General features: G+C 41.1%; 1 protein-coding gene across 1 annotated transcript in view; it reads right to left on the minus strand.

The window, feature by feature from the left end:
- The window catches only part of LOC120561114, a 146,227-nt gene extending 142,849 nt beyond the window's left edge, over window positions 1-3,378 (minus strand). Inside the window, exon 1 of the mRNA XM_039804064.1 lies at window positions 3,093-3,378. Coding sequence (XP_039659998.1) covers window positions 3,093-3,264 — 172 coding nt within the window. The 5' untranslated portion in view covers window positions 3,265-3,378. The remainder of the gene's footprint in view (window positions 1-3,092) is intronic.
- Between the last annotated feature and the right edge of the window lie 9,173 nt (window positions 3,379-12,551).

Below are 12,551 nucleotides of genomic sequence, written 5' to 3' on the forward strand. Positions count from 1 at the left end.
ATACAGGCTATCAGGTAGGCTATGATTTTGCATATTGGCTGAAAACATGCTCATCTAGCCTAAACAATAAAAACATAAATCCACATGGCTGAACACAATATAACATCATAAATACCACAATTATGCAATCTAGGCCTAACACAACAATAGCAAATATTTTAATACAGTTCTGGATTTATTTGATATCTCCAGGAAGTTGGTTTCTGATACAGTAATTTCAGGGTGGACCGTGACTTGTGAAACTAGTTTTGGATCAGGGACTCCGTTCCTTCTCTTGCTGAGGATGAGGAGTATAGGGGACCTGTACAGAAACCAGCCCCGAAGAAACGGAGGGCAATGGGACAAGAAACGCAACAGCATCTGGCAATAGAGGTAAGCAGTAACAGAAATTATATTTCTGTATTCTATTGGCCTATATGTATCTGTTTGTTTGCAAATTTTTGTATTATGAATTTTCATTATTAGACATATCTATCTACTGGAGAATGCAGAAATTATGATTTTTTCACATTTATGCTTTTAATAATTACAGTAAGCCTTACTTGCTCAATTGTAACTGCTATGAATATGCTGATTGTATTATTGAACTGAGAAATTGAAAACTTAATGTTTTCTGTTTACTCTTCTACAGTTATGTATCATTTCATAGGTATGTGATACCATTATGAGCCAAGCCAAGGAGAGGTTTGCTTTCACCAAGCATCTCCTCAGTGCCACTCTGCTGCAAGGAGACTTGTTCCCACAACACAGCAGAAAGTTCCCAGATGCAGCACTAGAGACCACGGTGGCTGCCTACCCCATGTTGGACAAACCCAGACTCAAAACAGAACTGTCCCTGATCTACGAAAATGAGGACTTCAAGGGTTGCAGTGGTGCACTGGCTCTCTTTCAGGTTCTAATGGAAAATAACCTTCAAGACACATTCACTGAAACTGTAAGTCTTCTCAAGATCCTCATCACCACACCAACGACAACAGCAGAATCACTACGTTAAAGAGGATAAAAACTTTCCTTAGGAACACTATGGCACAAGATCGCCTCAACGCTCTGGCTATGCTCTCTATAGAGAAAAAACTCACACGGGACAGTCCAGATTTCAACACAAGGGTCATTGAGAGATTTGCCACTCAGAAAGATAGACGAGCAAAGTTCCTGTACAAATAAGTGTTCTCATTTGCAATGGCGACCTGGCCAAGAAAAGCGTAGGCGTGCAAGACAACATACTGTTTCACTTTCAATACAATACAGGAGTACAGAATACAATAGGAGTGAGATAGTAATACCACATCATACACATGAATATGTCTATATCTGAGTTGTAGTAAAGAGTAAAAAAACAGTGAAAATTGTAGTTTGTAGTGATGTGTGATGTAATGTAGAGTCAATGTACAGTTAATGCAAGTTGTGGATTAGTTAGTGATGTAGATGTGTAGATATGTAGATAGTAATAAGTGAACACAAATAGACAGTATATATAAATGCTGACTGTAGTAAAGAGTCAATATACAGTTAGTGCAAAATAGTGGTGTAGGTAGTGATGTAGCTCAGAAAATAAAGACAATATACATGAATAGACAGTCTATATAAATGCTAAGATTAATTAAGGAGTCAATATACAGTAAGTGCAGTGTGGTCTGGATAGTGAAGTAGACAGACTAGGGGGGGGGGGTTGTAGTTCATTCCAGTCATTTGCAATGCTAATGCTAATGTATCTGCCACCTGCTATCTCAATTCAATAAGCTTTATTGGCTGTCTCTGTCACTCACTCAGTCATACACTCTCTCTCTCTCTCACACACACACACGCCATAAAAAATCTCAATAGGAACATAACTGTATGTAACTGTATGTTTTCCTTGCTTTTTTGTTGTTTCTAAGTTCTGAGCTGGATTACTGTGTGTGTTTCATACTAGTTAAAATGTTAAAATCATCTTTCTTCTCATACTTGGTGTTCACTTCAAGAATGTTGTCTTTGAGAGCCTCTGTCTTTAGTATCAACACAGACTGTTATCCAATTGTCAATTTGTCTACAGTGAACTTTAAAGATATGTAGTCACAGCATGGGATTGATTAAATAACTAGATTGTTGTTTTCCCTGTTATAATTTATTGTTATGCGTTTGCACTTTCTATCTGGGCACGGAGCATAATAAACACGCAACCTGTTCATTATCATTACCTGTGAAACGGTTGATTTTCAACATGGCAGGTAAATTAATATTGTCTTTTTAGACCATTGGTATTGACTGGTTTGAGTTATTTTATTGGTATAGGCAAGGGACATGGGCGTCACCATCATATACACACATATATACACACACACACACACATATACATATATATATATATATATATATATATATATATATATATATATATATATACACACACACACACACACATATATATATATTCCCCCCTATGAAGGCTACATTTATGATCATTCAATGACAGTTCAGCAGAAAGCCGTGCCATTGTAGCCTAGTCTAAGTGTAGGCTTAACTACCTGTGTGTTTTAAACTGAGCAGTGCTCCTCTGCATCAACGGCTCACAATGTCTCGTTTTAAAATGTATTGGCCTACATTAAATAGCGAATAACAAATGAGTTGTGTGTGAAACATTGACATTTTCACACACAAATTGATCATTGTGAATGATATGGGATCTCCAGCTGGTCACCCTAAAATGCACCAGAATACAGGAAATCACATCTACGAAATTCAAAATTCCCCCCCCAGACCCCCGCACAAACAGCCCCACCTACAATATTTTTCACCAGCCGCCACTGGTGTCAAAGTTTTATTATTCATGTATATTGCTTTGCTAAAGTAAGTGTCAAAGTTTTGCACAGAGAAAATGAGGTTGTAGAGATGGGAAATTCCTCACAGCAACGGAGGATTTCCAACGAGACAGAGCATGCTAGCTGTTGTCCTTTGAGATGAGTATTCACACACTGTTGTCTACCATTGGAAATAAACTGGCTGTTACCAACCCGACTGGCTCCGAGTGATACCAGAGACATCTCACATAGGTCACACTGAAGTCAGACATCTGTGGTTCTAACCAGGATTCAAATAGTAGCGGTTAAACTCACCTATCCTGTGTAACCTGATTTCTGGTCTCCAAACGCCATCCAACAGTCTGCGCTGCCGAGCGATCTCTTCCTCGTACTCGACGATAGTTTTTTCAACAACTCGGAATATTTCTTCAGCAGCAGCAGTTAGTCGCTCGGTGACAAACTCTCTCAAACACTCAACTGAAGACATTGTTGCTTAGTTCCAGCTGAAAGAATCATCTGCTCTACGACTACAATACCGTCTTCCAGCTCATTCAACAGCAGCATGCAGCTAACGCTACGGCCAGCAGCCTTGTTTACTTCCGCTGGCTGTCACACTCATTAAGGTCCGACGGGAAACGGGAGGGAGCTTTTCTTCACAGTCCAATCACAGTAGAAATCTATCTTTTGTTTGTTCTAATACATCTTTTGATATCTATCCTTTAAAACAAATCATATAAGAATTTTGTAACCCCAAATAAAACAATAATATAGTTATTTGTAGGATGTGTACAGTCCTACTAGAATGTATGTTACATCTTATATTTAAGGAGACTTGTATTCCTTTTTTATTTTACAAGAATTACAAATATAATGAGCTAGGATACTGTATCAAACATAAGGGTCCTGAAGAATCTAAAGTGAGTCAATGGATCACTGTAATTAAATGGAGTTCCACAGATAAAAAGCTAGGATTCCTGTGAGCCCACAGAAAAACTGAACTCCTGCCTTCTGTTGGTCAGAATCTACACTTACCAAGAGTACATGGGATGGATCACAGAGGATTATCTTTCCTACCACTGGTCAAAGACACACTGATGATTATGATGATCTTTCTCTAGCAATAACTTTTATTTTGATGATACAGGAAGATTCCCAAACCATGCAGTCATCACATAGCTGATTACACTCTCTGAAACAGCCTGATAGAAAACATTCAATCATTTGTCATTTATCAAACTAAAATGCTGAACATTGTCAGAATCTGGTCAGAAACTAACGGTAGTGAATAAAAACATATAAAAACAAGGCACTTTCACATCCAACAGGACTTCTTATACTGTAATAAAAAACAGTTATGTCAAAATGTTAGACATTCAGTCAGTCTGAAATGTAAAACCTTCTCACAAAGATGTGCAGGACGCTTCATATAGAAATATCTAGATTCTCATTGCCAGACCTTCCTCCACAGCGCTGCGGAGGAGGGTCTTACTAGTCCACACAGCAGTCCTGGATGGGAGGAAAACATGCTCTAGTTTATTGGTATTTCTGTAAACCAATCACAATCCTCTTGGGCGGGGCTAAGCTCCGGACAGAGCCACGGTGCCTCTGTTAAATAGTCTCAGGAAGGAACTTGTTTTGGTGGAACATGTGTACGTTCAAAAGTAGTTTTAGTCGTGCAACAGAAAACTCAGATTGGACAGATAGTCTAGCTAGCTGTCTGGATTTACTCTGCAGAGATCTGAGGAGTAGTTAGACAGACAGACAGACAGTCTAGCTAGCTGTCTGGATTTACCCTGCAGAGATCTGAGGAGCAGTTAGACAGACAGACAGACAGACAGACAGACAGTCTAGCTAGCTGTCTGGATTTACCCTGCAGAGATCTGAGGAGCAGTTAGACAGACAGACAGACAGATAGTCTAGCTAGCTGTCTGGATTTACCCTGCAGAGTTAAAAAATCAGCGACCCCCCTGGCCCATACGGTGTAAACTCTGCTCCGCTGGGACCCCCGGGGGCCGTGCTATAATTGTTTGAAGTTTTAAAAAAAGGTTCCCAAATGTCAGTTTATGATTTTCGGCCACCAGGGGGCAGAGGCCTCGGAACGTTCAGGAAACAGACTGACATTTGCCAAAATGTCACCAGGGCAGCTTTCTGACACTTGGAAAACCCTTTTACGTGTCAGAAAGTTTCTCGAATGACATTGTCAAATGGAGAACTTTCTGACATTTGGGAGGGAGTGATGGGAAACATTCTGACATTTGGGAGGGAGTGATGGGAAACATTCTGACATTGGACATATGACACCCGCATCTGGCCTGTCAAAAGTGTAGGAAATGGCAGTTTTGTTTTGGAAAATTTTTATTTAAGGAAATGCACATCTTAATTGACTTTTGTTGTTTACAAACATAGAAGAACAAAGGCACACTCAGCAGTGTCTTACACAAAACGTAATCGTAAAATGTCAATCAGTATCCAAAGTAATCACATATTTTCAGCAATATTCTTTATCTACATTTTACTGCATTCAAAATAAAAAACAAAATGCAAGGAAAATAAGCAAGAGAATCCCCCTTCACTCACATTTTATTGTGTCCAACCAAAATGATGAATAACCGGATCCCAAAGATCCTTAAACTGATCAACTTTCAAGTGAAGTTGGGCCGTGATTTTCTCCATACAGTATATCTCTTTCAACCCCTTCTGCCGTTGTTCAAGTGTAGGGGGTTGGACCTTGAGCCAGTTTTGTTTGGGTTAGAATGGAAAAGTGTCCCAGAGACCCCAAAATGCAGCCAGGAGTGCTAAGTTTCCATCAGCTGTTGTTTCAAATTTCCACATTGGGTTGGACTTGGTCACAACTCTGATCCGGTCTAATATTTGGCAACTGAACAACTGCAATGGGACCGCTTTATGAAATGAAATGAAATGAAATGGCTCTCAATACTTAAAAACACAAAGCCCTCCACCATCTGGCCCCCTCATACCTCACTGACCTCCTCCCCCCGTACCAACCCTCTCGGTCCCTCAGATCCACCTCAGCCGGTCTACTCTCCATCCAAAAGTCCAAACTCCGCAGTTTTGGGGACAGAGCCTTCTCCAGAGCAGCTCCCTGGCTCTGGAACTGCCTCCCCCAAGAGATCCGCACCTCTGAGTCCCTCACCATCTTCCAGTCCCACCTCAAGACCCATCTCTTGATTGGGGTGATTGGGGGTGCGGCACAGCCGCAGCACGGCACAGCTGCTGACCCCGTGCTTCTCCGTTTGTTTGTTTGCTGTTGTGAAATATTTTATTCACTCTATATGCTGTCATAAGAGAAAACTTTGCCCTGGCCGGGAATAATGAGGGAAGTGAATACCAGATGCGAACGACGCCAGTGATTACATACTCGAAGGAATTTCTTCTTGCCCTATGGAATAAAGCTGTGCCTGTGAACTTAAATCATGTATCATCAACCCCACATGGAAGAGCCCAAGGTAGGAAAAGCAAGAAAAGAGGCTCGAGGGGGGGCATTCGTAACAGGTTGAGACGGCGAGGAAACAGACACCCGCTTCCCATTATAACTCTGTCAAACGTCAGATCTTTAAATAATAAACTGGATGAGATTACAACACGCCTTCGATTTGAGGAGGACTTTAGAAGGAGCAACTTGCTCTGCTTCACAGAGACATGGCTCCATGAGGACAGCACATGCATTGACATGGAGGGATTTACAGCTATAAGAGCGGATCGTGATAAGGTGTCGTCTCAAAAATCCATCGGGGGAGGACTCTGTATGTTTATTGACAGCGCTTGGGCCTCACAATTCAAAGTGCTCAAGAGAGTATGTACTAGAGACTATGAGTTGCTGTCTGTATCTATCAGGCCATTTTACCTACCGCGGGAGTTTGGGCAAATCACCATTATTCTTGTTTATGTCCCAGGGCCAAATAATAAAGAAGTTGCGGAAATAATAACTGACAGCTTCAATGCTGCACTCTCCCGATCGGTTGATCAGCCGGTTTTTATCTTGGGGGATTTCAATACATGTCAGCTATCACCTCATCTACCCACTCTGCAGCAGTACGTCACCACGCCCACTCGCTCCACTCGTATATTGGACCAATGCTTCGGTAACATCCCAGACGCATATAAGTCAGTAAGCCGCCCTCCTCTTGGAAGGTCCGATCATAACGTCATTCATCTCCTTCCAACATATAGACAGAAAGTCAGGAGAGAAAAACCACTCCTGAAAACTGTAGTCGCAATGGACTGAGGATGGGGTGGAGGAGCTTAGAGATTGTTTTGACTCTACGGATTGGCGCATGTTTTTTGATGCATGCTCTGATCATCATGAATTGACAGACACAATCACATGTTATATTAAGTTCTGTGAAGAAACTGTTATCACCTCCAGGACAATTCAGGTGTTTAGTAATAACAAGCCATGGCTCTCAAAGGGCCTTAAAACGTTGTTGGGTTCCTTAGGGTACAGGTTTGATCATTGGCAAATTATCAAAGATGTTTTATCAATATTAATAAAGTTATGAATATGGTTATTAATAACTATAAAATTGACAAACAATCAAAAACGGGGCACCACCCTGCTAGTCAGGGACCAATAATCAACCTGTGGGTCAGTCTCATTTCTGTGTAAATCCCTTTAAAGGATTTAAAGGAAGGGGTTGATTCGAGCAACGGACCTGTTTGACCAGCAGTTGTCACAACCAGAACACAAATAATCACAAGCAACTGCTAATTAAGCATAATAAGATTTATTAACTTCACAATTATCAGTAGCTAAACAATAATTCTTCAATAATAAACTCCTATACCTTTTTATAATATCACAACCAAAAACAAAGCAAAAACAAAACAGCATGGACACGTTTGTGTCCGTGTGTGTGTGTGTGTGTGTGTGTGTGTGTGTGTGTGAGCGAAGGAGGAGGGGCGGTGTCAAAATGTATTCCTAACTCAAAAACCAAACTGGCTGCTCCTGTGAGCTGCCCAAAACTACTTAGCCTCACGAGGGCGGTAGTGGTGCTGCGTGCACGGGGAGGAGCTGAAGAAGCCCAGGGGGGTTGCTAGGCGACACGCACGCTTAGCCGATATGGTAGCTAGTGTGTTAGCTCTATACCAACGTAAGCATATCCCACGTGGTTAAAACTAGCAGCGTTAGCTCGAGAGCTAATGCTAGCTTGTGTCCGTGTGTGTGTGTGTTAGTAAGAGGAGCAGAACAAAAGAAGGAAAGAAAAGAAAAGCACTCTGATCTGAATTATCGATAATGACCCAGTTCCCCTCAGCCACTCAGGTCTGGGCTAACGTGTAGTTAGAACAGACTCTAAGACTTTTGGTTTTGCTGAGGAAAACGTCACTATAAACACTCCAGTAGCTAACAGCTGATTTTCGCGAGTTTCTACCGCCAGTAATTAAAAACTCCGTGAAAGGAGTGAGGAGCAGATAGCAATTACGGTTTTAACCCAGCTACTTTAACACAACATGAATCAAACGGTATAATGATCAAGTTATACATTCACAGAACAGATTAATAATCACATATGGATCAATACATGATTAAATCAGATCACATTAATGGCAAACAAGTAGCGAACTCTTTGCTCATTAATAAACACACTACTTATCTCTGCCCAGACGTCCGCCTTTTTACGGGTGTGTTCAATCCATTTATTCCTGTCCATAGATTCCACAGAAATGAAACAGCGCGGGTCTCGGGCTCTCGTCAGAGCCACTTGAGAAACTTCCCCTCCAAGAAAGGCAGCGAGTTAAAGGAAAGTTTGGTCGACTTTGAGAAGAAAACGTTGTTTCCTTCTCACTGCAGTTATGAAAAACACTGGTGCGTTTTTCAAGGATCCACCGAAATAAAATCCACTTTCTCCAGAAAATGAAAGTTGAGCACCGCTTGCCCGCGCCCTCCCCTCAGCAAACGGAGTTGCAATGAAGAACGAGGGATTTTGGATGATCAGGCTTATTAATAGATCAGGACCCCCTGCTGTGTTTATGGTCCCGCTGAACCAATAGAAAGACTCGAAAACTTTGGAAAGGGTGAAAACTACACTTATGTAGTCCTTTGACTTCCTGCCAGTTGTGAGGCGTTTCCCTTCTGGCTGGCCCTTTCACATAGAGGTGTGAATTAAACAGGCTTTGAGCTTTACATGCAGGCCTAGATTCCTTTGTCTTGGTGACATGTTCCTTTGTCTCTGAGCTCATGTGTGTCCTCTATCCAGCGGTCAGTTTAATCTGAGGCCTTTTGGTTAAAATTAGGTTTAACCAGACTCTCGGTCCCCAACAACGTGTTAGAATGAGAAAAGGGCTGCATTTTTGAGAGGAGAAACTGATGTAGTAAAGGAGAAAGAGAAGGAATTTAAGCGTAAAGTTTTCACAGCAAAAATAGATTTTAAGAATAAGGTTGAGCAAAGATTTTGTACAGGTAATGCAAAACAAGCATGGGAGGGATTAAATACAATGATGGGTAGGGAGGGAAAAAAACAAAGTGTAAATGTGACAGATTGTGGCAAATTTGTTAATGATTTAAACATCTTCTATGGAAGATACGATGTGAGAGACCCAAAAATAGGCTGTAGTATTACCTGTGATCAGATTGGTAGCTATGAACATATACAGCTTTCAGAACAAGAAGTAGCCAGGTGTCTCTCTAAAATTAGACCTAATAAAACTCCTGGGCCTGATGGCCTTCAAGGAAGGGTGTTAAAGGTATGTTCTCAACAGCTTAAAGGGGTTCTTACTCAGCTGTTTCAAATTTTGCTGAATTGTGGTGTTTTTCCAAATTCATGGAAGAAATCCACAATAATACCTGTGCCTAAGGTCTCGAAGGCTGCAGCCCTTGGAGACTTTAGACCAGTGGCACTCACTCCACTCTTAGCTAAGTGTATGGAGAGGGTGGTCAGCACCCATTTAATGTCTTCTGTTGAGAATCAACTTGACCCCCTTCAATTTGCCTATAGGCCACACAGGGGCACAGAGGATGCAGCTCTTACTCTTGTAAATCAAATAGCTAAACATTTGCAAAAACCAAAATCATTTGCTCGGGTTCTTTTAATTGATTTTACTTCTGCTTTTAATACTATGCAAATTGACATTCTTTTAGACCAACTTCATAGGATGAATGTGAATGGCGGGCTCATTCACTGGATTAGAAGTTTCTTAACTGACCGCCCTCAGAGAGTGAAAATGAATGGGGTTTACTCAGATGAGCTTGTTATAAATACTGGAGCACCACAAGGTTGTGTGTTGTCACCTTTGTTGTTTTCTATTTATATAAATGAAATGACTGTGCACAGCATCAATGTTAGTCTACTTAAATATGCTGATGACATGGCCGTGGTAGGACTTCTCACAGAAAATAATGCAGCACATGAGGAAGCTTACTTTAGCCAAGTCACTTTACTGCAGGACTGGTGTCAGACTGTTAAATTGGAAATTAATGTGACTAAAACAAAAGAACTTATAATACAAACGAAACCGAGAGGGGCCAGTAACTTAAACCCTGTTGTACTTAACAGCCGGCCTTTGGACGTAGTCGACAATTTCAAGTATTTGGGTATAATCATTGATCGTACTTTAAGTTTTAATGTTAACTCAGAGAGTATTTTTAAGAGAGCTAACCAACGGTTGTTTTTAATTAGAAAATTGAGGAGTTTCGGGGTCAGTCAATACATTCTTGAGATGGCATATAGGGGCCTAGTAGAAAGTATTTTACAGTTTAATATAACTGCCTGGTATGGTAACCTGAATGTGAAAGATAAAAACAAGCTTTCCAAAATTGTTAATACTGCAGGGAAGGTGATTGGCAAGTCACAAAGGCAGCTTGGGGATGTACAGTGCCTTGCGAAAGTATTCGGCCCCCTTGAACGTTTCGACCTTTTGCCACATTTCAGGCCTCAAACAATGGAATTGTTGGGGCTTTGTAAAATATAGAGTGTGGTCTAGACCTACTCTATCTGTAAAGTGTCTCGAGATAACTTATGTTATGATTTGATACTATAAATAAAATTGAATTGAATTGAATTGAAACATAAAGATATAAAACTGTAATTTTTTGTGAAGAATCAACAACAAGTGGGTCCCAATTATGAAGTGGAACGAAATTCATTGGCTATTTCAAACTTTTTAACAAAATGAAAACCGAAAAGTGGGCTGCAAAAATTATTCAGCCCCTTTACTTTCAGTGCAGCAAACTCTCCAGAAGTTCAGTGAGGATCTCTGAATGATCCAATGTTGACCTAAATGACTAATGATGATAAATAGAATCCAGCTGTGTGTAATCAAGTCTCCGTTATAAATGCACCTGCTCTGTGATAGTCTCAGAGGTCCGTTTAAAGCGCAGAGAGCATCATGAAGAACAAGGAAACCACCAGGCAGGTCCGAGATACTGTTGTGGAGAAGTTTAAAGCCGGATTTGGATACAAAAAGATTTCCCAAGCTTTAAACATCCCAAGGAGCACTGTGCAAGCGATAATATTGAAATGGAAGGAGTATCAGACCACTACAAATCTACGGGCGAAGCCGGCCGCCCCTCTAAACTTTCAGCTCATACAATGAGAAGACTGATCAGAGATGCAGCCAAGAGGCCCATGATCACTCTGGATGAACTGCAGAGATCTACAGCTGAGGTGGGAGACTCTGTCCATAGGACAACAATCAGTCGTATACTGCACAAATCTGGCCTTTATGGAAGAGTGGCAAGAAGAAAGCCATTTCTTAAAGATATCCATAAAAGTGTCGTTTAAAGTTTGCCACAAGCCACCTGGGAGACACACCAAACATGTGGAAGAAGGTGCTGTGGTCAGATGAAACCAAAATCAAACTTTTGGCAACAATGCAAAACGCGATGTTTGGCGCGAAAAGCAACACAGCTCATCACCCTGAACACACCATCCCCACTCTCAAACATGGTGGTGGCAGCATCATGGTTTGGGCGCTGCTTTTCTTCAGCAGGGACAGGGAAGATGGTTAAAATTGATGGGAAGATGGATGGAGCCAAATACAGGACCATTCTGGAAGAAAACCTGATGGAGTCTGCAAAAGACCTGAGACTGGGACGGAGATTTGTCTTCCAACAAGACAATGATCCAAAACAATAAAGCAAAATCTACAATGGAATATTTCACAAATAAACATATCCAGGTGTTAGAATGGCCAAGTCAAAGTCCAGACCTGAATCCAATCGAGAAAGAACTGAAAACTGCTGTTCACAAACGCTCTCCATCCAACCTCACTGAGCTCAAGCTGTTTTGCAAGGAGGAATGGGCAAAAATGTCAGTCTCTCGATGTGCAAAACTGATAGAGACATACCCCAAGCGACTTACAGCTGTAATCGCAGCAAAAGGTGGCGCTACAAAGTATTAACTTAAGGGGGCTGAATAATTTTGCACGCCCAATATTTCAGTTTTTTATTTGTTTAAAAGGTTTGAAATATCCAATAAATTCCGCTCCACTTCATGATTGTGTCCCACTTGTTGTTGATTCTTCACAAAAAATTACAGTTTTATATCTTTATGTTTGAGGCCTGAAATGTGGTAAAAGGTCGAAAAGTTCAAGGGGGCCAAATACTTTCGCAAGGCACTGTATTTGATAATGCAGTACTCAGGAAGGCCAGACAGATATCAGCAGATACCCTACACCCACTAAACTTAGAGTTTGAGTTGCTTCCATCTGGCCGTAGATTCAGGGTTCCAAGGGCGAGTCGGAACATTTATAAGAGATCTTTTATTCCCCATGCCATACATGAACTTAACTTAAAAAGTTAAATGTGTTAACTGTAGA

This window comes from Perca fluviatilis, chromosome 6, assembly GCF_010015445.1.
Source record: "Perca fluviatilis chromosome 6, GENO_Pfluv_1.0, whole genome shotgun sequence".
Taxonomy (NCBI): Eukaryota; Metazoa; Chordata; class Actinopteri; order Perciformes; family Percidae; genus Perca; species Perca fluviatilis.